This window comes from Emydura macquarii, unplaced genomic scaffold (assembly GCF_026122565.2).
Source record: "Emydura macquarii macquarii isolate MOO-44397 ecotype Brisbane River unplaced genomic scaffold, CSIRO-AGI_Emac_v2 contig_1363, whole genome shotgun sequence".
Classification (NCBI taxonomy): Eukaryota; Metazoa; Chordata; order Testudines; family Chelidae; genus Emydura; species Emydura macquarii.
The window spans coordinates 2,046,423-2,073,710 of record NW_027131500.1 but is presented as its reverse complement, the minus strand read 5'-3'; the positions used below and the strand labels follow the sequence as shown (position 1 = coordinate 2,073,710).

The 27,288-nt window shown below is 40.9% G+C and overlaps 1 protein-coding gene across 1 annotated transcript; it reads left to right on the top strand.

Annotated features, from left to right (window-relative positions):
* Positions 1 to 240: 240 nt before the first annotated feature.
* STOX2 (storkhead box 2) lies at positions 241 to 27,288 on the top strand. Its single transcript, XM_067551666.1, has 3 exons — positions 241 to 373; positions 14,058 to 16,323; positions 24,927 to 27,288. The coding sequence occupies exons 1-3, from the start codon at positions 241 to 243 to the stop codon at positions 25,120 to 25,122; spliced, it is 2,595 nt and encodes an 864-aa protein (XP_067407767.1). The 3' UTR covers positions 25,123 to 27,288.

Genomic DNA, 27,288 nt, shown 5'->3' with positions numbered 1-27,288 from the left:
AAATATTCCCTGAACATTTTAATACACCTTCAATGTCAAAAATGTATTGTCTTTGACTTCTCTGATAAGTTGTTGCTGTTCTTATTTTGAAGGTTTTATCGCAAGAGCGATATAAACTATACAAAATTGTGCACATTGTCATAGACACATCTCTGTATATTTGTTCTGTGAGCAATGTTTAAATGAAACCCTTTGTTGAATGTCTACTGTCTTTCTACAGGTGATGTATCACCAATCAGTATGTCTCCCATCAGTCAGTCACAGTTTATTCCACTTGGGGAAATCCTTTGTTTGGCCATCTCAACAATGAACTCTGCACGAAAACAAGTCACACAAGAAGCACTAATGGAACACCTAACAACCTGCTTCCCAGGTAACCGTACATGAATGTATCACTTATCATATGAACCTGGGTTTTTTAAATAGCTGTCAAAGAATTCCTCCTAAAAGGTTGGTTGCAAATTTTATTACTGTAGAAAAAATAGGTTGGTAGATAAGCTACTTTGCTTAGTCATGGATTCCAAGGCCAGAAGGGACCATCGTGATCATCTTGTCTGACCTACTGTATAACACAGGCCTTAGAACTTCCCCAAAATAATTCCTAGAGCATAGCTTTTAGAAAAACATCCAATCTTGATTTAAAAATTGTCAGAATGGAGAATCCATCATGACTCTTGGTAAATTATTCCAATGGTTAATACCCACACACGCTAAAAAATTATGCCCTATTTCCTGTGTGACTTTGTCTAGCTCCAACTTCCAGACATTGGAACATTCCAGACTGTGTTATATTGTTGTCTGCTAGATTGATTAGCCTATTTATATATATTTCTTCCCCATCTAGGTACTTAGGACTGTGATCAAGTCACCCTCTAACCTTCTCTTTGTTAAACTAAGTGGATCAAACTTTTTGAGTTTGTCAAAATAAGGCATGTTTTCTAATCCTTTAATCATTCTTGTGGCTCGTCTCTGAACCCTTTCCAATTTATCAACATCCTTCTTGAATTGTGGACACCTGTATTCCAGTAATGGTCGCACCAAAGCCAGATCCAGAGAGAAAATAACCTATCTACTTATCCTCAAGATTCCCCTGTTTATGCATCCGAGAGTTGTCTTTTTTGGTCACACCATCACATTGGGAGCTCACGTTCCATTAATTATCCACCACAACCTCCAAATCTTGTTCAGAATCCGCTCCAATTAATCCTGAGGGTTTGAAGCAAAATTGACAGAAAATGTAAGACCTGATTCTGCAACTCTTACTCCCATGAGTTATTCCTATTCACACTGGCAATCATGTTCACTTCAAGAGGGTTGCTTATGTGAGTTAAGCTTTATAGGATTGATTCCCAGCTTACTGAAAGATTTGAAGATGTTTACAGAGGCTCTATTGAACCATTGGCAAAATCCATGTAATATTCTGATCTATTTTTTCTTTTCTGCTTTTAATTGACTTCAGAATATACTTGTCTAATACTTCTCGTGCAATATCTGAAACTGCTGCAGCATCATAGTCTGAAGTACTTAGGGTCTAGTGTTGCATTTAGTGAGATGGGTACAGCTACTCCCTGCATATCCTCTGAATAGCCTTGGAACATAGCACTTAAAGGTGCATAAACAAGGTAATCAGCAAAGCACGTGTGGTACTGGATTGCACTGTGCCTTTTTAATCCCTGAAGTAGGAAAGGGAGCATGCTGGGATAGAAAGTGTGTGTCAGGGACAAAGTGGATTTACTCCACGTGGTAGATTCCATGTTGGCTTTTACTAGGCCTTTTAAAGTTTTTGTTGTTTGGTTGGTTGGTTGGTTGTTTACTTAACCCCAGATCAAAAGGAACTGTCCATTCCTCATGCAATTATTTCTGATAGAGTCCTTCATGTACATATGGAAAAATATTCCATCCCCAAGAACAGGTCTCCCATCTACTGAATGAGTGGCCCTCCCAACCCTTTGGGACAGGTTCCCAAAACTGCTGTGGCATGGTACAAATAATAAAGAATATTAGGCTAGTGAAGTGTTTGCCTCACTGAGCTTGTGTTTAAATGTAAAGGAGGTCACTAGGTTGGCTTTTCATGGACCTACAGACTTCTGGTACTGGTCCTGACTTCTACCGTCTCCACTCTCCATAGCTTGAGAAGTCATGAGGCCTGCTTTTGGAGGTGACTGACACCTCTTTCCATGATGACCAGAAGTCTTTGGCAGCTATAGATTTGGCCACTGTCCTAACCAGCTTTGCTGATGTGTTTCTTCAAAATGCATTTTTCTGCTGTTAAATTCAGGAGGTTTTCATGTCAACATTTGCTAATAATTCTTTATCAAATGGTGACATGACATGGAAATATCTCCGGCACAGTAACCTTCAAAAAGGAAAATAATACGCAGGTACATGTCATCTCCATACCAACAGCCTATAACTGGGGTTGGTGAATGATGCAAAAGGCTCCCTATAAAGGCATCTCTAGGCAGTGTAATATAAAAGGAATGGGCACAGGCGTGTCTGTCAGGAACTCCTGAGTTCTAATCCTAGTTCTGCTGCTTGCTCACTCTGCGACCTTGGGCAAGTTATTTAGACACTAAGTGCCTCAGTTTCCCCATCTTTAATCAGGTTGATATTAGTAACCTACCTCCCAGCACTGGTGTAAAGATTAATTACTTAAAGTTCTATTTTAAAAAATATATATATTTCTTCCTCTACCTGGGAAGTCCTGTCATAGGTAGATAAATATTTCCGTATCTGTTTTTGTTCTTGGGGCTTGGATTTTGGGTGTTTTTTTTAAGACTGTATGATAACAGAGCATGTGGAGTCATGCAGCCTTATGGTGTAGGACTTTCCCTATGACTGATAGTAAATCCTGAGATTTTGAAAAGACAAAAAAGTAAATCTGGATTTGGAACCATGTCTAAAATAAAGATTTTTATCTGCCATTCAAATAATTACACTGCTTGGGGTTCTTTAAGGAAGCTCTATTCCACCCTCTGATATATCTGGAAAAAGTACTGTACATATATTTTGTAAACACTAGTTTTCTGTTTCAGCCTGTGGTTTTATTTATGAAGTTTCTCCAGTGATCACTGCATACTGTGAAGTTAATGATCCATTATGCGGGGCATAAGGTGGAGAGGGCAATCAAAGTTCACACTTTTAGTGTAGTTTGTCTCAGTTATTTTCTCCAAGTCAGGCTTACTACGGTAACACTACATTAGTATGTACAAGGAAGGTTCCAGAGAGTGAAGCTTTAGGAGGAAGCTGGTAATCTATATCATTTAGCAAAAAACACATTAGGTACTTGAAATTCTAAATTATTAGATACATCCCTTGAGTTTCTTATGCATGTGGACATTGGTTGGTTTAGTATTTCAGCTGTTCCTATCAGACAAAAATACACACACAAATAATTCAACGACCTGGAATATTTTGTAGTCTGTGCTTGCGAGAATCCCCAGGAAGGTTAGCACAGTTTCTTGCTGCATCCTCTTTTTTCCAGCACTGAACCATGTGTCTTTCTAAAGTCTGAGATTAAGAAAAGGAGTGCATTACGGTTCCCATTTTCCCTCCCCTGCCCTCCGAAAAACATTTAAAAAACAAAAACTCCCATCCTTTGTTGCCCTAAACTATTTTTTGCTTATTTTTCCCCTATCGCTGTTTTATTTTTTTGCTATTAAAAAGGAACTCCTTTCCCTTCCAGTCGTAACATAATTAAAATATTGAACATCACTGTATTAGCTCTCATAGGGGGAGCCACATCATCCAGTGAAGGGGACCACTCTTGGTGCAGATTGATCTTTCCACCTGTCTTTTCACCCCTTACACAAATCAATTAATCCCAGCTTTTTGAGTATCTGTATTTTCTCCAGAGCTATTTTAAAGTATCCCATATCCTTTTATATATTATTAGTTTATCTTCTCCAATTAGATTGTGAAGAGTTAAGAAAGAGGAGAGTATTACTGAGCAGATATATCCTTGTTGTCAAATAATTTGTGCACCTCTCATCATAGGAACACTTGCATGTTTAGTGCATACACTAACAAGTTAGGCTAACCCAGCTACGTCGCTTAAGAATGTGAAAAATGTACACCCCTGAGCAACATATTTAAGCTGACGTAACTCCTGGGGTAGACAGCACTAGGTTGACAGAAGAATTCTTCCATAGGGCTATATTATCTATGCCTCCCATTGGCATAGGTAGCATCTTCACAGCAGCCACTTGTCACAAGGACATTCATGCTGTAAGGACAGCTACTTAACCGGGTTCCATGTCATGTGTAAACTTTGTAAGACCACAGTTGCCATTCTCAAATTGACTAAGAATAAACCTCTTTCCTCAGTGCAGGATCTTACAGTTGCATGCTAGCCCTCTAGTTTGCTGAGCCAATGTGCAAACATAAATCTGGGCCACAGCTATATCTGAAATAAGGTATGCTAATTATTTATAACATCACATAGCAACCACTCTACATCTTAAACTAGTATTTCATGAGCCAGTCAGAATGTTTCTTTTATCCCTTTTTAAGCCATAGTGCCAGCTCAGGAGAAAATCATTTTAGAAGATTTAACACCAGTTAAACACTATTTAAAATGTATTTTTCATAAACTTGTACACTGTTATTGGAAAAAAATGTTTGTAATAATAATACACATCTTATTTATGAGTATTGTGTTTTGTCAATTCTTTTCTTTTTAGAGAGAGAGCATTACTGCTGTAAATATTGTAGTATTCTAACTTAGAATCATACAAGATGTTTATGAAATCCTGCATTATGTTTATTGACCAGATTTAAAATCTCATATAGTAAATGTAAGTCTATGAAATCCAGGATAACAGCTAAGAATTTAACCTCTTTTCTTGTGTTTGGCATCTACTTTCTAGTGAATATGAACATGGCTTTAACAGATCTTATAAAGTTTATGGGTATATAATGACTTGGCTGTTTTTAATAGTTTGTTTTTGGGTTTTGTTTTTTTTTAACAGATTTTTTTGTAATGTAGTTAACCAAAGCAGCTTACAGTGTGGAAAATTTCGGTAACAGAATACATGCCCCTTGGTTAATTCTAACTTGTGAGGTAAAGAAGTGATATTCTGATGGCTGCCGCACTGAGACAAGTCCACCTCAAAAATATATAGTTCCTGTACATTCATTCTTACATGTCTAATGTGCATGCAGCAGTGAAAAGATGTATTTTACATTAACTGAGTTCACCTTAGGTCAGTGTTCTTTGTGAGCAACAAACAAGACATAATCTTCTGTCTGGAAGCTCAGTAGAGAGGCCACAGTAGACTCTCTTGAGATGCAGAAAATGTACATGTCTGATGATTCAGTGTCCAGACAGTTTCTGCTTTTGAATTATTAAAGCACTACATAATCTTAAATAACACTGCTGCTGTCATGCAGTATTTTAAATGCCAGATTCTCTCAACTATGTACACACACACATTTTTCTTTTACTGGTGCTTCTATTTATTGAGGGGGGGGACAGAGCAAGAAAAAAATGAGGCCAGCCTGTGGAGATGGTGGGGGAGTTTACATGTAAACAGGGCATTGTCAGGGTGTTACAAGGCAGCCCCAACTAGAGTGCCCTTCTGCGGCAGGCAATGGCATGACAGCCATGTCTGCCTCAGTTTCCCTCCTTCAGAGTCTCCAAAATTAGTCCCCAGAGTCTTCCCAAGTATAAATATAGCTTCTGTGGGGTTCAGTTATTACAGATGTCCTCTGTACATTAATCATCATAAAAGTCCCATAATTAAAGTCCAGATTTTCCTCAGCATAGTCCAAACAGTATGTGCAACATACAATCCTGGTATCCCTCATCATGCCCCAGCTCTACAGCACAAACCTCTCCTGTCTGTGTACCAGGACAGCCATCCCAGTCCCTCCAGCTGGAGTGCAACCTCGCTCTTCCCAGCAGGAACCCCCACACACCCTCAGCCTCTCTGCTGGGAGCTGGGTCCAGCTCTGCAGCCTTGGAGATGTCAACAGGTCAGTTCCTCCACTGCCTCTCTTCAGCCCTCAGTCCCTAGCTCTCTGACTGGGTGACACTAGCCAGAAAACGCCTCTTGCTGCTCTCTTGCCTTCAGGTTTCTCCCAAGTCCCAAACATACAGGATATGGCTACACTGCAATAGACCTGTGGTAGCCTGGGTCAGCTGACTCGGGCTTGTGGGTCTGGGGATGGGAGGCTATAAAACTGCAATGTAAATGTTCAGGCCCAGGCTTTGAGACCCCTTGTGGTGGGAGGGTCTCAGAGCCCAGGCTCCAGCCTGAGCCCAAATGTCTACACAGTAATTTTTAGCCCCGCAGACCAAGCGCCGAAAGCTTGAGTGAGCTGATCCAGACTTTGAGACTCAGAGCTGTGTGTTTTTTATCACAGTGTGGACATACCCAGAGTCTCCTAACCAATTTCTCCCCTTCCTAGGAAGGTCTGCAGAAAGCTTTCTGCTCTCACCAGGATTCTCTCCCTGACCTTGTATAGCCCCCAAGTACTGCTCTGACACAGGGAAGCTGGACCTACTTCTTTTACTGGGGCTGGCCAGCCACACTGTAACACGGGTTATGGGGAGGAAGGATAATCATGTGGGAGCCAATAGATCTAGTTTCTATTCCTGACTCTGGCATCTATTGCTGACACCTTTGGTAAGTCACTTAACCTCTCTACCTCAGTTTCTCCACTTGCAAAATAAGGTTATTTATATATTCCAAGGCTAGAAGGGACCATTGTGATCATCTCGTTTGACCACTTGTATAACACAGGCCATAGAACTCCCCAAAATAATTCCTTTTGAACTAGAGCCACTTAAAAAGACAAATAAAAAAACCCACTACATCCAATCTTGATTTTAAAAGACTCAGCGATGGCGAATCCACCATGACACTTTGTAAATTGTTCCAATGGTTAGTATGATCACTGTTTAAAAAATGACACCCAGTTCCAGTCTGAATTTGCCTAGCTTCCACTTCCAGTCATTGGATGATATTATACTGTTGTCTGCTAGACTGAAGAGCCTATGTTCAGATATTTGTTCCCCATGTAGGTAATTAGACTTTGATCAAGTCACCCCTTAACCTTCTCTTTGTTAAACTAAGTAGATTGAACTCCTTGAGTCTATCACTATAAGGCATGTTTTCTACTCCTTTAATCATTCTCATAGCTCTTCTCTGAACCCTCTCCAATTTATCAACATTCTTCTTGAATTGTGGACACCAGAACTGGACACATTATTCCAGCAGCGGTCACACCAGTGCCAAATACAGAGGTAAAATAACCTCTCTTCTCCTGCTTGAGATTCCTTTCTTTATATCTCCACATTATCCTTTTGGCCATAGCGTCGCACTCGGAGCTCACATTCAGCTGATTATCTACCAAGGTCCCCAAATCTTTTTCAGAGTCACTGCTTCCTAGGATAGAGACCCATATTCTGGAAGTATGGCCTACATTTTGTGTTCCTAGCTGTATGACTTCATGGTTAGCTGTGTTGAAATACATACTGTTTGTTTGCGCCCAGCTTAGCACGCAATTCTTATTGCTCCATATCAGTGACTTGTCTTCTTCATTATTTAAGTTATGAGGCTCAGTTCATTAACTTTTGTAAAGTGCTTTGATATTCCATCCATTCACATATGTACCTAGCCAAAGAAACTGGGAATGACATTACTGAAATTATGGTGAGGATTTAGACCTAACTCTAAAAGAGCTTTACTTTAAAAAAATAATTTTGGCAATTTTGTTTTCCTGAAGTGCAAGTATTTTCACCAATCAGAGTGGCAGGATGCTGTACAGATATGAAAACATAACAGTAGCATTTTTCCAGAATCAACAGCCCTGCACTTTGATTGGTTCTGGGTATCCTATTTACATCATCAGTCTATAGCTACGTCTCAAACTAATGTGCAAATACCTGTACTCTGGTTGGCTGACAACTGTTATTAGAATCAGAATAGAGTTATTTGCATAATCACTGTACCATTATTTTTTCAATAATCATACAGTGAATATGTGAATCCATCTACTCAGACCCAGTACTCGGAATAACTAAGCTGTTTACAGCAGCAAAAAGTCCGACTTGGCTTCTCATTCTATCCAGCAGAAGCTACAAAGCTCACAAAAGGCAAAGCGAATAGAGCTGTCAAATGGGCAGTGGGGGGGAGAGAACATTAAAAAAGTTGGGTTTTTTAAGTTTTGGCTTATTTTCCTCTTTCAGGCCCTGTCCTGCTCCCATAAAAGTCAATGGGAGGTTTGCAGTGACGCCAGGGGGAGCAGGATTAAGCCCTTCTCATCCCCACTTTACAGGTTTTTATAACTTTATGTATATTTTGAGCTCTGGAAGATGCTCAAATACCACAGTGATGAGCACATTATGCTAACCTAAATAGTTGGATCCTAGTTCCATCTTGTGGCCTTGTCTACCTCAGAGCTTCTTGCACCCTTTCTCAAACCCCATGCAGTTCTGTCACTGCTAAGAACTTGGAAGTATTAATATAGACCCATACACAAGCTTTTTTTTTTTAACCTACTGTTGTCTAATATTGTGTTCACCAGTACATCTTTTGGTGCTAGCAGTAGAGCTAGATCATGTGAAAAGTACTACTGTAGACGTACGGCTCTCCTTAACTACACAGTTAGGGTCATATATTTTTGTTGACATTGGTAGTAATACACTGGAGAATCCCAGCCACTCTCCCAGTTCAGGTGTGAAACCAAATGCAAACAAAAATGTATTGCAGCTATTTTGGGAGAAAGAACATGGCTGACCTGGAGAGAAATAAAAGGAGTATGGAAAGGAAATAGATAGGTAGGGGAAATGATGAGTGAGAAGAGAAAGTAATAGGAATGGGAAGGAAGGACCAGAAAAGTATTAACTTAGAAGAAAATATTACCTTTTTGCAGCCATTTTGAACTTTGAATTTTTTCCTTCTATCATTTACAATTCATAAATTAAACAATTCAGTAGTAATAATGATGTCTCATGGCTGCTTCTTGTTAACTTGGTATTAAGTGCTTCCTTGTGTAAATAAACCTTTTAGACTTTACCCTTTGTATTTATTGAGCCCAGAATATGGGCTGCAGGAGGCACCCATCATGGAACCACTTAAGCTGTGCCCTACGCAAAAATATTTAAAATAGCAGTAATGGGAGCCAGCCACTGACAGTGCTTTCTGCTGCCAAGCAGACAAGCCATATTCAATTCTGGATCTCTTTATGTGGATTTATCAGTTCCAGTGGGCCTAAGAAGTGGTGACCATAATGAAACTTCTAGCTAATTTTAATGTGTGGTGTTAGGCTCTATCATTTTTGCAGCTGGGGTTCGCATGGTAGATGTGATAAAGGGATATCCTCAAACTACTCCAGCAATGCAAAGGATTCCAAGTAGGAGGGGGAAGAGAGAAGGCTGACATATTTAACTTGGAAAATTGCTTACTGCCCAGGCATGGTAATTATATTTTCATAAGATTTTTCCTCCCTCTGTGCGTCTGTAGGAGTTAGTCACCCAATGTAACTACAGAACGTCATCTAAACCTGCGCTTAAAGAATCTTTTACACAACGTTTTATAGTCATTATGGTCTGTTGGGTGAATCATACGTATTTTTTTAAAATACATTTGCCATACTTTTTACATAACAACCGTATTAGCATCAAAAGATCTATTTCATTCTCTTTTAATAACTCTTTCAAAGCTCCCAGGAGAGAGCTCTTTTCCCTTTTTTCCCCTATTTTTAAGTGAATATTGAAAAAAGAAGTAAAATTAAAAATGGAAGCCTAAATTATCCCCGTGCAGGGGAGTCCTTCGTAGGGAATGATGAGGTGCCCTGGCCTCCTGGGGACACTGTGCTCTGTGAGGAGCTGTATCTCTAGAATGAGAAGGGGGAGCAAGGTTTCTGCACCACTTCAGCAGGAGTAGCATTGAATCGTGTGCTGCATCGTGTACATAGGAACTAAGAAAAGCTGAGGGAGCCCGGCTTTCTTGCTCACTGCCACTGGCAACAGAGCTAAGGGGAGAGAAGGAAGGGATAGCATTAGGAAAGCAGGTGCATTTTGAAAGTATGACTCAAACATAAACAGCTAATACACATCAGGCTCTGTGTGCACTGCATTCATGCTCGGCACATATGTAGGCTCTGTGCTAAAAGCCTGCTCAAGCTGAGGGCATTGTTTGGAATTTCTTTAATTGTAGATGCTTGAGGTCTAGAGATGGGTGTTGCATATTATTATTTTGTGTTGGCCCAGGGATATAAAGACATGGCTCTGGGCTCGTGTGTGTGTGTGTGTGTGTGTGTGTGTGTGTGTGTGTGTGTGTGTGTGTGTGCGCGTGCGCGTGTGTGTGTTGCCCAGCTGCCAATACACTGTTGCCTTTTTTTTTTTTTTTTTTTTTAAAAAGACCTTCCCATTTGTTGCTCTTGATGGTGTGCCCTGCCCATTTAGAATTATCTGTTTCTCTGTTACTGCTTCCAGGATGATCCCCTGCAGCACAGGTATTCCCACTGAAAAGGGAGAGGGGGAAATCTGAGTTCTCTTGCCTTACCAGTGTGATTATTGCATGAAATGTATATGACCCATAATTGGGGGGGGTGGGGGGAGAGAAAGGTTGGAATCTTAGTATGCCTCTCCTCGCACTTCTCTTTTGCTGTTGCTCTCTCTCTCGTGTCCATATTGTTCCTATTCAACCTCTTAACATGTCCATTATGAGCCTTTCCTAACAAATATTCCTGATAATTTACTCCGTAAAAACACCTCTAAATACAAATATCATCCAAAGCCAGATAAGACAGTAGGTACTATACATACTGCGATACAGTACCCACGAATGGGGTGAGATAGAGATAATGATTAGCATGAATTCTCTGTGTCTTGGCTATTGTTGGCTTATGTCAAACCTACAGGAGGGCTGAGTGCAAAAATGTACAGCTATGACTGCTAAAATATCGAAACATTGGCGTACATTAGAATCCACTGTAATGAAACTTGGACAGCAATAGCTTAGTTTTCTCATTGAAATGTTCTTCACGTATGGAAGAGAGAAAAACACTTTACTTTGTACTCCTCTTTTCTGTAAAATGCACTCTAGTAGCTCCTATTAAGATCATGTGAATTATGCAAGAGAGCTTTTTACTGTAAAGAAAAAAGGAGATAATGACTTACTTCACAAACATTTTTTAATCTTTCCTTTTGCTAAAATATTGACTGAAAAGGCCACAAGAAAAATGCAGCCCAAAAAGGTTTGTTATGGTGCAGGTGGAACTAGAGATTTTTGTTGTTTTTTGTTTAAGCCGTCGGACCTTCAAAAAGAAGCATTGTATCTTTTTTAAAGCTGAAAAGAGACGGTCTTTAATTTAAAGGTTCTTTTCTGCTCTGGACTCCCCAGTCTGTGGTGATGACTGCTCCACGGGTCCTTTTAACGCAGACTAAATTGATGAGGAATAAAGAAATGTTGGCACCGATTTCTTAGCATCCCTCCTCATTTTGCCCAGTCCGAGTTCTACCTCCAGACAGACATCCACATCTTTGGTCAGGATGGTGGCTACTGTCTGAGGGAGGGAGTAAAGGAGAGGAAGTTACTGCCCAGACTGCAGCATAGGCGTAATGGTCTCAGCAGTGTGGGTGATCTGTGTCTCCAATACATGAACCCTTGTCCCAACTGAGAGAGCAGCAATCTTCCCAACCTGGAGACTGGGGGAGTTTTTTGGCCTTTGGAAGGTTGAAGCCTACTACCAGCAAGCAGTACAGCAGTCACACATAATGAAGACTTGGAAGCTACTTGCATTAACACTTTCTTGGACAGACTATTAAAAAAGGGCCTTTGAGAAGATGCCTGCAGAGGAAGTGGAGGAAAGTCCACCTCTCTGCCCACCCATACGAGTCACAGTAAGGCTGATACAGGTAGGTTTTCTCTACAGCTGTAAAGGGGAGATCTCCCCAGCATGGCTCCAGCTTTAAGCAGGTTGCTTGCTTGTGAGGCTAGGGACATAAGATGAGTCAGGGTCCTATTGAGTTTATCAACGAAGAAGAGGAACGCACCCCAACTGGGACTTTCCTTTTTCCTTTCCCCCCATCTTATATTTATTTCCAAGGTAGTTTCCCATGAGGAGCTTAATCCAACTGGTCTTTTCTGCAATAGTTTAGCAGAAGCCAATGTTTCAACATCCTTTTCAAGGTTAAAGATGAGGAGGGTTCTGTTTTCCCCCTGTCTGAGACCAGGGATGAGATTATTTGAACTCCTGGGAACAAACGGATAGAAAACCCTTTCTTCCCTACGGTGTACAGTCTACTAGGACTTTAAACTGTCGTAAACCTTGGTGCTTGTTATTCTGTGCTCTCTTCAGCAGAGGGGAAAAAAAAAAAAGACTCCCTTTTGTAAGACTCCCTGGAGAGCAAGCTGGAGAAAGTCTCACTGGTGCATCCAGAACTTTTACTGCAGGATCTGATCACATCCTGTTAGCACTAACTGAGTTGATTAACTTGCCACCAATGAACTGTTCTTGAGCAGTCTCCACTTCATTAAGCAAAAGCAGAGTTATGCCTATGTCACAAAGATTTCCTTCAATATTAAGCATGGAAGTTTTTTCTCCTTTTTTGGTTGTTGTATAAACTTCTGTTTCAGCTATTGCATTTCATGGCTGGGGTGTGTGTGAGAGTTTGCTGTATCCATTTTGCCTTGAAACAATGCACTGGTGAAGAACAGGGGCCAGTTCCATGCCATTTTATTTATTTATTTTTGATCCTCCCCCTAGACTCTAGCTTTATAGATTAATTTAGTTGTTTAGGAATCAAAACTACTTTTTCTTCATTTTAACACATGAAGCTCTAAAATGTGGATGCTTTTGTTGTCCCCTCCCCTCACTGTTATGTGGTAATGCCAAGAGCCAGGGTCTGAAGTCAGTTTACAATTGTCGCAACAACATGGTAGCACTTGGACAGCGTATTGTTCACTGTACTGGTCCCAGGTTGTCCTCCTGCTGTACTCAAACACAAGTAGCAAAGTGAAACCGCAAGCTCTGCCCTCTGAAACATGGGGACGGAGTTGGTAGCACATACAGTAGCGCATGCAAGAGAACAGCCTAGCTATTAGGGTGATCATGGCAAGGTGTTTCTCCCATGTGCTACTTTTATAAACCAACCTGTTCCTATCCACGACACAACATCAGGCCTCTTATTTAGTACTGAATAAAGTATTAAAGACTTGATCCTGCACCACTGATGTCAATGGAAGTTTTTATAATGATTTCAATAGGTGCAGGATCAGGCTCCAAAGCCCAGTCTACCAAATGACCTAAGTGGATTTGATGTAGTCAATAATAAGGTATTCCCTCTGTCTGTATTTTAAATCTGCACTCGGGCACATGTGCATCAGACCCCATTTAAAGGCCAGGCGATTCTTGTAGGGAAGTTTTTAGAAGATAGATAAATAACATCATCCAACATAGTCAACACATTTGTTTGAATAAAATAGAGCTATAATCTGTAATCTAATAATCTTTTTCTTGGGGAGGCTGAAGAGGTTGGAGCCTGATGGGAGTGCTTGTTCATGTGGGAATGGTGGTTTGGTGTGAAAGTCCTGCCTGTTGATTTGGGCTGGAGTTGTGGTTTTCCTGTGTGCTTTGTTTCTGTTGTATTTTTATGTGGGGGAAAAAAAAGTCACCAGCACCCAGAATAACAGATGGGCACCTATTTATACATTGCTGTAAATCATAAGTAATACATAAATATTGATGAATTGGGAAGTAAATATTTGATTAGAATAATAACAAAAATTAAATCTTTTCCCTTGATTCTCTTTTCTTTGTAGAGGTTCCATTTTGTAGTTTAAGGTCACCTACACAATGAGGTGGGTTTTTTTACACTCTATTAATGTCCTCCTTTTTATTTAGTTAATTCATATGCCTGAAGTGTAGGAGATAAGTGGAAATCTAAACAGAATAGAGAATGCCTAACGGTGTGCTCAGTTTGAATTGTTTGCTCAGCACACTCTAACTTTTGTGTTGGCAAAACTCTGCTTGGGATGGTGGGAGGGAGCCAAACAAGTTTTCATGATTATACAGTAGCTCATATGTATTTACTGTTGTTTTAGGTGTTCCAACTCCCAGTCCTGAAATTCTTCGGCATACCTTGAACATGCTCGTAAGAGAGAGGAAAATATATCCAACTCCAGATGGCTATTTTATTGTGACCCCGCAGACTTATTTTATAACTCCATCCCTCATAAGAACTAACAGTAAATGGTACCATCTGGATGAGAGGATACCTGACAGGTCTCAGTGTACCTCTCCACAACAAGGAACTATAACACCCTCCACATCAGGCTGCGTCAGGGACCGAACTTTACCCAAAAACCACTGCGACTCTTGTCATTGTTGCAGAGAAGACATGCACAGCATGCACGCGTCCACCCTACAGAGGAAATCAGCAAAAGACTGTAAAGATTCATGTTGCCCTCCTTCTCTGTGCCAGGTACCACCCACTGAAAAAAGTAAAAGTACTGTAAATTTTTCTTATAAAGCAGAGACACTCTCAAAGCCTAAAGATGTAGAAAAACAGTCTAAAAAATTTGGACTAAAGTTATTTCGGCTGAGCTTTAAAAAGGACAAGGCAAAACATCTGGCCAATTTCTCTGCCCAGTTTCCTCCTGAGGAATGGCCCTTGAGGGATGAAGACACCCCTACCACTATACCTAGGGAGGTAGAAATGGAGATTATTAGGCGCATTAACCCAGACTTGACTGTGGAAAATGTAATGAGGCATACTGCACTAATGAAGAAACTTGAAGAAGAAAAAGCTCAAAGAAGCAAAGCTGGATCTTCAGCTCATCACAGTGGGCGAAGCAAAAAGAGTAGGAATCACAGAAAGTCTCATGGAAAATCTCGGTCACACAGCAAGACGCGGGTGTCCAAAGGAGACCCTTCAGATGGTTCACATTTGGATATACCAGGTGAAAGAGAGTATGAGTTCTATGATCCCCTTACTAGGTCCCCACGGGAAGGCTGTTTCATCATAGAACACAAAGGAGATAATTTTATTATGCACAGCAATCCTAGCGTGATTGAGTCTCACTTTCCCATGACACCAGAATGGGATGTATCTGGTGAACTGGCCAAAAGAAGAACTGAGATGCCTTTTCCTGAACCTTCAAGGGGAAGCTCCCACTCCAAGGTCCATCGAAGCCACAGCCATACACAAGATAGAAGATCAAGGAACGAGAGGTCTAACAAAGCCAAGGAAAGATCTAGATCAATGGATAACTCTAAAGGACCTCTGGGTTCTGCTACTTTAGGTACACCCGAAGGACTAGCTGAAGGTTGTAGCCCAGATGACCAAACAACTAGCCAAGCATATATTGATGACAGTACCTTAAGGCCTTCACAGTCACTCAGTCATCAAAGGGCTCTGATTTCATCTGCAAGCTATAAAGATGTGTGTGTACCTGAAATAGTTAGTGGCAGTGTAGAAACCCCCAATTCCTGTAGCCTATTGGAACAAAGCAAACCTACAGAGAATTTGCCATTTTATAGTGAGCTCAACTCCTGCACAACAAAATCAGCAATTGATGACTATTTTCAATGCAACACTTCCAGTGAGACTGTACTTACTGCTCCATCACCACTGGGGAAAAATAAAGAGGACCATGACACAATGACCTTAACGGATGGAATAAAAAAACTTTCTTCCTCAGAAAGACAGCCCCAACACATAGCCAGAGAACCTGGGGTACCCAAAGAGGACTCTCCTAAAGGACCAAGTGGTGGTCCAGTTGTTGCTGGCCAGACCCCTGAGGTGATCACAAATGGGCGACTGGTTCAGCACCATAACACTGAATCAAGCAGCCTTGATAAAAGGAAAGAAATATTTAGCAAAGATACACTTTTTAAACCTCTGCACAATACACTGTCTGTGAATAGCTATCACAAGTCCAATGTGCCCCTACTAAAACCCCATCAAAAGACACCCTCTGACACACTGCCAGTCAGATGTGAGAAACTTGAACAAGCTATAGTAACCTCAGTTACACAAGTTTTACCTGTTTCACAGAGACAACAAGAGCCAGTTGGGAACCAGGAAGCCACCTTTGATTATTACAATGTATCTGATGACGATGACTCAGAGGAAGGAACAAACAAAAATGCTGAGGAAGAAAAAAACAGGGATGATGTGGGTACTATGCAGTGGCTGCTTGAGCGGGAAAAGGAAAGAGATCTGCAAAGAAAGTTCGAGAAGAATCTCACTCTTCTCACTCCAAAGGAAACTGAAAACAGCAACAACCAGAGAGCCACCCATTCAGCTCGACTGGACAGCATGGACAGCAGCAGCATTACCGTCGACAGCGGGTTCAATTCTCCACGGTAGGAATGTGTAAAATAATTTTAAGGACCACTCTAGAATGCTCTGCATTCAGTTATGACTGTGTTTTGTACGGGTGAACAATTGTGGAAATATGTTTAGCTGTTTCAGACATTGTTTTAGACACAAATTTTCTGCAGTCTCATATAGCCTCCCTCCATCCTGGTGGCTTGGTTTCTTTCCCTCACAATGGCAATAGTGACAAATCTTAGCTTTGCCTTTTTGCCATAGGTTCATTGTCCCTCTGCCCCAAACTTCCCTATATCTCTTTTTCAGATCGATTAATACTGTATTTAAAATAGGAGGGGAAAAAAAACTATCAACAAGATTAAACTGAAGGTACAGTATAGTGGCAGAATCTTTGCCTGAGACATTACAGATAGGTGATTATGATATGTAGAGATACCACTTATACTTTTTTCTGTTGGTTTTTAGTTTAGTTTAGTTTTTTAATCCTCTTTCTGAAGCCATGTCAGTCACAGTCCAGACTGGTAGGATTTGAAGAGCAGTCTTCTACCTAGAAGAAGACTGGAGAGAGGTTAAGGAAGGTACCACAGCCCTGAAAGTATTAAGGATATTTGGTCTCTGAAAATGACCAAACATAGCATCAGCATTGGCAGAGATGTCTAGCCTGTAATGTCTGGGAAAGGAATACAAAGGATTCTGTCTGGTGGTGGTGGTGATGATTAATTTACATTCTAGTCATGCCAAAAGCCTCAATCATTGTGAGGGCTACATGGACTTAGAAGTTTTGCAAACATATGGGAAGAGACAGTTGCTGATATATTCCCACCCTGAAGATTTTACAATCACCTCCAGTTTAATAATCCTTCCCTGCTTCTCCTCTCTGATCCAAGAGAAAGCCAAAACCCTGGTAGAATGGGTCATTGTTTATCCTACAAACCAACCTGTTAAGCCCAACCAATGATTCTTAAGAGAGAGTAACAATTTGCAGGTGGTAGTTCTTTTGCAGCGTCCTGTTTTAGACCTACATTATTTATCACCTTCACTTTTACAACAAACAAGATCCAAATCTTGTTAGGTAAAAGGAAATTGTATTTTTTTTTCTGTTAAAATGTATTTAGTTTCTCAAAATTGTTAATTTACACACAAATATTTTGAATGTTGCTAGCAGGAGTCCTCGCCTCTGTGCAGAAGGCCAGATTTTTCTCTCAGTTAAAACAATGTCAGCGTGAAGAAAACGCCATTGACTTTGATAGTTAATCCTGAATGATGATGGTGTAAGTGAGAGCAGAATTTGACCCAATGGCTCAGGTTTAGAGACTTTCAGGCTTCTATCTAGCCCTTTGTGCTGTACTGCCTCTTGATCCTTCAGTATATCTTTGTCCCTTCTCTTACTAAACAGTAGCAAGTGTTTCACACAACAGCCTGTCAGGAAAGCTGCCTGACCGCAGGGTGGAACACCTCAAATGGAATTCAGTTTTGTTTTACATTTCCCCTGCTGCTGCAGGATTGAGGGTAACTTTTCTATGATACCTTTATCCTTCTCTAGTTCAAGGATTTTTAGAGCTACTTCTCTGTCTCCAATACAGCTACATGCTGCGCTATTCATCAAATCACTGGGATGTTTTTGTTGGGGGGGGGGAATAATTTTTTCTGGCAATAAATTTTAAAACATAATTTTAAATGAAGAAGGAGTAATTGAGGTTCTTCAAGTAGATGCAGCCATGTATTCCACTGAGGTGTGTGCGTGCCCAGTGCTCCAGAATCGGAGAACTTTGCCAAGCACTGCCTGTAGAGGGATGGCATGCACATCTTGTGGCCGTAGCCTCTCCCAGGTTATATGAGGTGGCGCCGTCCTGATCCCCCTCAGTTCTTTTTGACCTCCCATGGCTGGAGGCAGAGTTCTGTGTGTTTTTCATATCACCAACCCTCTATTTTTACTGACCTTTCTAGTTGAATATAGTTAATTAGTATCCTTAGTACTTAGTGTTAGTTAGCTATAGTTTAACTATTTTCCTAGTGATGCCCTCACCGGGATTTAAACATTGTCCATCGTGTGGGGAAGTGATCCCCAACAACGATGCACGCATGTGGTGCTTGCTGTGCCGAGGCGAAATTCACGTCAAGGAGCGGTGTTCAATTTGCAGATCGTTCATCAAACGGACTAAAGTGGTCAGGGATCTTCATCTGAAGGAACACCTGCTCAAACAGGCCGTGAGCCCTAGTCAGATCAGAGCTCGCCCGGCGGGTTCTGAGAGTGCTGCCGCTTCATGTCCTGGAGCTAACGGCTCTCAGGAGAGACAGAGGAATTGTTCTCCATCAAGTGTACTGAGGAAAGGATTGCAGAAGACTGACCGAGCCTGCTCTAGGTCCCAAGGGGACTCATTTCCCTCCTCCAGAAGGAGCGCGGGTTGGCATGGAGTGGTGTGAGGGATGGAGCAAGGCCTGTCAACTGCTTCACAGTACCGTGCAAGGAGGTCAGAGATTCCATACCACTGACTCTGGTTCCAGCCCTGGGGTGTCCTTGAGTCTGCTACCAATGAGGGTGATGCTGGCATTGGCTGTTCTCTTCTCTGCCTTTGTCTCAACCTCGACATTGGTCCAGGACTTTGCCAAAGCTGCATCTTTTATAGCCCTGTAGGCTGTATGGGCCCCTGAACCTGTTAGTCTGTTAGCACTGTATCCTGGGGTTTCCCTTTCACAGTCAGTGGAAGAGGGGTCAGTACCAGACCCTGTGTGCCAGAGTCATTCGGTTCAGACCCGTCAGTTCTGGAGCAGGATCCACCTCTCGCACAGTTAACCACTTCATCTTTGTCCCCAGATGATTCCACGATGCCTGTCTCTTCCTCCCCTTTGGTACCAGAGGATTTCAAGATGTACCAGGACCTTTTGCGGCATGTGGCTGCTTCCCTAGGTAATTCTAGTAGAGTTCCTGCAGAAGAACACCCACAAGTTAGTGGATATCCCCCAGTTATCTTCCCTTCGGAGAGTCCCACTTTCCATTAACAATAAGCTAATTCAGCCTGCTAAGGTCTTCTGGAGCACGCCGGCTTCCATACCACCTGCAGGGGTAAGACCCATTCTCAACCTTCGTGGCCTCAACAAATATATGAGATATGTGAAGTTCCAAATGATCACTCTGTCGGCTAATCTCCCCGTGTTGTCTCAGAATGACTGGTTTGCTGCTCTGGACCTTCAGGATGCCTACGTTCATTAGATATTTTGCTGGGCCACAGAAAATTCCTTCTATTCGTCATAGTGGAATGCCATTTTCAGTATACAATACTTCCATTCAGCCTTCTGCCCTCTCTTCTGCCCCTCGGGTTTTTACCAAATGCATGGACAATTGTGATGGCGTTTCTCAGGAAGAAAGAAATCCACATCTTCTCTGATCTGGGCAACTGGTTACAGAGTGGCAGGTCCAGAGAGAAAGTTCTTGCTTATGTCAACACTACCCTGCACTTGCTCGACCACATGGGTCTCATCTGAAACACTGGGAAGTCCACTTTGAAAATCGAGTTCATTGGGACCCTACTCTATGGGTTTGAAAGCATTTCTGCTGACTGACCGTTTTCAGGTGATTTGCCACCTTTGCCTGAGTCTGCAGTCTCAGCCTTCCATGACAGTTTGGATGTGCCTGAGGCTCTTGAGCCACATGTCCCCTTCCACCCAGGTGGTCCAGTTTGCAAGATTGCACCTTCTGCCCCTCCAAATGTGGCTTAGGATGGTTTACCATCTGACTCTTCACCCACTGGACAGGAGTCTTCTTCAGCTGGTCCTGGACTCCTGGCAATGGTGGACTCCTCCCGAGAACATTTGCCAGAGCATTCCCTTCATCTGGCCTATGCCAAACAGGTCTGTGGTCACCGATGCCTCCTTGCTGGGTTTGGGAGCACATCTGGGGTCGCTGAAAGTTCAGTGCTGGTTAGAGCAGGAGACCTCACTGCATATCAATGTGCTGGACCATCTTTGGCTTTGGGCCATCTATACAGTGTATGTCACACTTTTCTGGACAGTACAGGTCCTGGTTCACATACTTACATAGCAATGGTATTGTTGGTAAGTATGTGAACAAGCATGAGGGAACACACTCCAGGATGTTCTGCCAAGAGGCAATCAGTTTGTGGCAGCTCTGTATTGAGGAGAGCATTACTCAGATAGCTGACAATTTGCCTGGGGTCCAGAACCATCTCACAAACCATCTCAGCAGAATTTTTCCCTCAGTCACGAGTGGTCTCTGAAGACAAGAGTCCTCCAGGTCACCTTCTCAGCTTGGGGCATTCTGACGATCAACCTGTTTGCTACAAGGGACAATAGGCCTCGAGAGGCCCTCAATCCAGGCTCCCTGTCTGATGCTTTCCATCTTGGCTGGTAGTCGGCTCTCCTATATGCTTTTCCCCCAATCCCAATCATGCCACAGGTCATCCTCAATCTGAAAGTGGATTGAGCTAAGCTCATTCTCATTGACCAAGCCTGGCTAAGACAGTGCTGTTTTCTGACCTTCTCATGCTGTCAATTCAGACTCCCATACCCCTTCTTCTCCATCCCAATCAACTCACTTAGAATCATGGTTGCACACTGCATTTTGTGCTCAGTTCCCTGTATCTCATGGAGTGGCTGCTTCCTGGCTAAATGCAGAGGAATAGCAATGTTCGGTGGCTGTACAATGGATCCTACTCAACAGTAGAAAGCCCTCTACCAGAATAGCCTATGCAGCGAAATGGACGCCGTTTTTGGTGTGGTCATTGGCTTGCAGAATTCAGCCAATGCTGGCGTCTTTCCAGGACATCTTGGAGTACTTGCTACACCTTCAGTCGTTCAATGTATGCTTAGTTCATTGAACGTGCATCTGGCAGAGATATCAGCATTTCATCCCCCTGCTGAGGGAAGATCAGTCTTCCCCAGTGCCATGGCAGCAGGATTCTTAAAGGACTTCTTTGTCTCCATCCTCTGGTCTGAGAGCCGGTTCCTCTGTGGGACCTTAATATGGTTCTAGCAGCTTTAATGGGGCTTCCGTTCGAGCCTCTGGCATCTTGGTCCTTTCCACTTGTTCTGTGTCAGAAAACTGCATTCCTTGTAGTAATAACACCTGCAAAGAGAGTCTGTGAGTTGCTGGCTCTAATTGCAGAGCCCCCTTAAATAGAATTATCTGAGGACAAAGTGACTTTATGACCACACCCAACATTTTTTGTCTCAAGTGGTTTCTTTCAGTTTCATTTGCAGTACATTTAGCTGTGTTCTTTTCTAAGCCACATTCATCTCTGGAGGAGCAGCGCCTCCATTCATTAGATGTCAGGTGACGACTAGCTGTGTATCTGGACAAGACAAAACTGTTACGTGCTTCACCTCACCTGTTTTTGCCCTATGCTGAACATTTGACGGGTCAAGCAGTCCCTTCACAGACTACCTCTAAATAGATAACATCCTGTATCAAGACTGCATATCAGAGAGCTTCAGCTACGCCTCCTCAACGGGTGCGAGCTCCTTCTATGAGGAGCACAAGCAACATCAGTAGCATTCCTCAGTGACGTCTCAACAGTGGACATTTGCAGGGCTGCTATGTGGTCGTCCATACGTACATCTACTAATCATATGCCATTACCACATCATCTGGGGCGGATGCAAGTTTTGGTAGGGTGGTCCTGCAATCCTTGTTGGGTAGACCCCGAGCCCTTCCTCCTGGGGTGGATACCGCTAAGTGGAATACATGGCTGCATATACTCAAAGAGAAAGCAGTTACTCTGTGATTCTTTGAGATGTGATGCCAAAGTATATTCCACGACCCACCCTCCTTCTCTGCATTGGAGTCTAGTCTCTGGGCATTTGGTGCAAAGGAACTGAGGTAGGAGGGGCTACACCATGAGGTGCAAGTGCTATCCGCTAGGCAACGTTCTGGGGATATACACACCTAAGTGGAATACATGTCTGCATCACATCTCAAAGAACCATAGTTATAGTAAATAACCATTTTTTTTTACTTGTTGCAGCAAACCAAGTTCATATAACTTTGGAAGGGTTAGGAATTGGTCCCTATTATTGACGACATCTGTTATGTAGATGTTTTGCATCTTTCCACTATAACAGCGATATAGATATACTTGCACTGTATTCTCTTTTATTTTTTAAATTGAAGTGCATTTCCACTTGTTCTTACTGTTGCCTATACAGCATTCTTCATCTTCCACCCAAATAATTTGATCTAATTCAGTATACAGAGCTTTTTCTTTCTCCAGGCAAGTGTTTGGTTGCGCATGAGCCAACTCTTATGCTACTGTTTGGGTAGCTGGCAGGATTGCATACCTCAAATTTGCAGTTCAGGTAGTGCAAGTAGGTATTATATCTGCCCTCGTTCTTTGCACTGAAGCTGAAACTTTTATTGGTGTCTAACGTAAAGTTTAACTAGCATGATAAGTTTAATATAGTGTACTGCTATATTGGCTTTAGGTAAAGTCAAATGGGAAATGGCAGATTTTAAAATTAGTTTTATTGTATTATCCCTCTCTTTGTCTGCCTTTACTATCCACTTTTTAGCATCTCTTTTTGGCAAGAGCCATTAAAATGAGTCAAGAGTAACATACAACAGTCAAGATGCTATTTTTTAAGTCAGGATGTAATCTGGATATTTCAAGGTCTTTCATTTATCCAAGGCGTGATTTTTATTCTGAGATGGCTAAAATGAGTTTTGGTCAATTTCATACCTAGCGTAACTCCATTAAAGTGAATGGAGTTGACAGCAAATTTGATCCTTTAACTATAAATATGTTGTTATTATCACCTTCCCACTTTACAACAGAAATGTGTTTTTTGTAGTTCCTTTCTAGGAAGCAGAAGTGTTTAGTATGCCAAAGTAACCAAAATTATCACTTCAGCACCATAAAAGAAAAATTGTATTTTAAAAGGATGACAAATTGGAAAAAAACACACTTTAACAGGATCTTAATAGTGAAATAATTTCTTCTCAAATTGAAAGACATTGAAGGTATTTTATCTGTAAAATTATTGAACACATCAGTATTGGAAAAGCTTCTATCATAGTCACTTAACATTTATCTGATGCTGCTATTCAAGCTGTATGCAGTGTTCATTGGCTCCAGGTGCCTTATTTATTTTTTGGAGAGGTCATGCAATCCTGCTGCTTTTCCCTCCCCTGGAGTCATACCTAACTCTGCCATCAGTCTGCACACAAAACTCACAGTGCAGAATGATGGCAGTCTCAGACAATACACAGTGTAATGGTCAGTTTGTGACATCAAAATTGAAAATGATTTGAAAATCTGGAAATGGTTACAAATCGAATAATATGGCTTCATGTGAGAAATAAACAGCAGGAACACATGAATTCTAAAAAAGAAAGGCTGTGTTTCATGCATCTATCTATCCTCAATTAAAAGTTTAGGAAGAGAAGTCAGAAAAAGAGAGGGTGTGATTTTGCCTGTCTTATACACCTCGAGTGGTACCTTACTATTCAAATTGCTAGTTGAAGCCGCAATGGGTAATCTTTAAGGCAAAAGAGGGCCAATGGTGAGCAGAACTTGTGCCTGTTATGTCTCAAAGTTTTCCACAAGGCATCAGTGATTCTTAGTTATTCTGTTCCTGTTGTTTACTCCACTACTGAATTCATTCCTCTGTGTATGATTTTGTAATCATCTCCACAGCAAATAATTGTCATTAACAAAGGATTATGGCTATAGGAGAAGAATAAATAGCAGGAGCAGATGATTAGTTAAAAATAAAGTCTGTCTTCATGCCAATGTCCTCAGGGATAGAACATAAAAGAAGAAATATAATATAAAAGTAGAAGTAATAGGAGTAAAACTGACTTTAAATACAATGGCCAAGATTTTCAAAAATTGGTGGCTCAAGATTAGGCTTCTATGTCCTTATTTAGATACCTCATTAAATGGTCTAATTTTCAGAAGTGCTGAGAACACAGCTACTCCCACAGCTGAGTAATTTACTTACATTAAATAAAGTTTCTACATTAGATAAAGTGAAATTACACCACTAATGCTCTTTAAGGAGCCGATCCTGAATCTTGCTAGTCATAATAGTGGAGGGCACTCAGCATCTCACAGACTTGGACCTATGCAGCTAAATAAAATTTGAAGAGATGTCTCATAATTGGAAGCATTCCAGATTTAATAGAAAATAGTGTCTTCAGTTCAGTCTGACCTATTAGAAATGTTCTGTGGCCAAATGTATACACCGATGAGAAGGCATAAAAATACTGCCCAGAGGAAAATTCAAATAGCTCAGTTCAGCCACACAGCTGATTCAGTGAAACTATTCTGTTCTTCAGTGCACCAGCCTAGAAAGAAAGGTGATATATTTCACATGGAAGTTACTTGCCTGAATGAAAAATCCAGATGTCTGATATTGGTTCAGACTTACAAACTGTGTGTGACAACTTCTGGCCTGTTTAGTACTATCCCTGTGTAATAACATGTTGACTAGTGAGCACTTCTGCAATCCATTTTGGAGCAACATGTGTACATAATCAAACTGATGTGGTTCATTGATGTGACACGACATGCAAACACAGAAAGCCTATTTTGAAATACCCCAGTCTCTTTTCCCCTTTGGTAGATAGATATATGAGGGGTGGTGTTTGTTTGTTTATTTAATTTATTTTGCTTTTTAGTACTCGCGAGAGCCTGGCTTCCAACACTTCAAGTATTGTTGAAAGCAACAGACGTCAGAACCCAGCCCTGAGTCCTGCACATGGTGGCGCAGGTCCAACATTCAACTTTCGAGCAACTGCAGACCCTCCAACAAGTGAAGCTGAAAAACTGCAGAAACCTGCTAACTGCCTACAAGCTTCTGTTACTAGTGTTTGATAGTCATTCTGCCTCAGATTTTCTGTCTCATCCTATACAGCAAAGTTTACGACACTGGGACTGATGTTTACATCTTTGGAAAATACAAGCATCTCATCCACAGTTTTTGTGTTTACTTAAACTGTGCTCCTATGTAGGCTAGGGGCAACAAAGAAATCTTTATTTCAAGGTATTGCTTTTCACATTTGCAGCTCTGTAGCAACAGAATAGCAGTAGGGATAATATGTACACCTTTGCTTCACTTAATTGTAACTGCGCACCTATATGAAAGTCTAGACACTGTAAGTGTAATCTGCATTTTCAATGTCATGCAGTTGCCAGCTCTATTTAAAAATGCCACAGATGTGTGATGCCCCCTGTCAGTGGTTAAACTCGGCCACGGAGTTGATCCTTTGATTTAAAAAACTGAGCCACTACTAAAAATAAACAGCTACAGTCACCTTGAGGGAAAACAATGCCAAACATAACTAGTAAAGACCTCATCTCTATCTGTGAATTATTTATACATCAGTCATTTTCACTGTGAGTTTTCATGACATAATTTTGCAAGAATCTGTAAAAGCAAGTCAAAAGAGGTCATGTTTTAAGTATGTGGGGTGGGAGGAAAGGGGAAATTACTATCTTGTTGCTATCTTATTTTATTGTTTTGAAAGAGATGCTTTTCTAAAACTTACTATTTTAACTTTCCATAATTGCAAGCAGATGTAGGCCTTTGAATTCAGGTGAAAAGAGGGAAGTCCAACTAACTGTGGTTGAGGCACAGCAAATAGCGACAGAAAAGGTGTAAGGTTTTTTTAGTATAAATCAGATATTTAAGGAAGATGATCTCATTGGTGTGTCACTTCTGATATTCCAACTTGCTGGTAATATAAGAATCAAAATAACAAATTTGGTTGAACAAAAAAGAAGTTCTTTGTGATACAAATGACAAGTATGGCCTGAAGAGTTGATTTCTTTCTAATGGAAGGACAGAATTCTATTTTATATAGCTTTTAAGTAGAGAGCCTAAATTAGGCTGTTGAAAATAGCATGCATTGTAGTGGTTATCAAAGAACAAATTTAGAAAATTATAAACTTCAGGCCCTTTATTCAATGGACATTATTTGCAGTTCAGCATTTTATGGACATAAATAGCTTTTAAAATTACATATGATTGGAAATTAAATGCTGTTCAGAGAAATCCTAATTCTGCAGGTGTGGTATATCTTATTTGTAATCCTTGAATTGTTATTCCAAAGTAATTTATGCTAAATTGATTACTCCAGAGTAACTCTTACAGATAGTCAAACTCCAAGAGTAATTTTTAGGCATAAAGGGCAAGTTCTGTTCAGTTATTCATGCAAACATATACTGCAGCAAACTGTCTTCAAAATTACCCACATTTGCTGTTTTATCAGGACTGAGAAATTTGTGGAAGAAAAACTAAACATTAGGAAAGATGGTCAGCAACATAAATACTTGTCTGTCTTTTGTTGGTACCCAAATATTACACCCAAAAGTACATATTAAGAGTCAATATTTTCTTCATTTTCTGGTGACATGTATAACTTGTATAAACCATTTGAGCTTCATTCATGTTCTAAATTGTCATCAGAATTCTTTAGTAAAGATACAACTGTATATTACATGGTTGGATATAGCTTATATATTTATGAAATGGCTTTATAACTCTGGCCATAATTGGTTTCTGATATTGTCAGGTATATCATACAGAACCTATGTCTATAATGCACACATCTAACTGTTTTCCTTATTTTTATGCATAAATTCCATTTCATCAGAGCAATAAGACCTTTCAGTGCACATAAGGGAAATCATTGTGCTTCTTGGTTGGTTAAAGTCACTTGGCCTTTAGCCTCCTGCCTTATCAGACCTTCCAAGCCATGCTATAATGACCCAATAATACATTGTCTGACACATCTTATTGCTTAAATCTGTAACTTCAGGAGTGCTTATTACATGCAGACTCCAGAGTATTTTTTGGTGAGGCGTTGTTACATACTTTACAGTGGCTGACTGTGATTTTTGTTTCTGAGACATGCTCTGATATTAGCATTATGTATTAATTCACTAAATGAAAATGTTTAAACAATATCTTAATTTATAGCTGATTATCTGAAAGTACAAATTTCAGTATTAAAATGTGAACAGCAAAGACAAACTTTA

Coding starts and splice junctions, on each gene's coding strand:
- STOX2 (XM_067551666.1), top strand. CDS start 241: ATGTCTCCCATCAGTCAGTCACAGTTTATTCCACTTGGGGAAATCCTT. Junction 374..14,057: donor CCTAACAACCTGCTTCCCAG/GTAACCGTACAT, acceptor CTGTTGTTTTAG/GTGTTCCAACTCCCAGTCCT. Junction 16,324..24,926: donor AGCGGGTTCAATTCTCCACG/GTAGGAATGTGT, acceptor TTTGCTTTTTAG/TACTCGCGAGAGCCTGGCTT.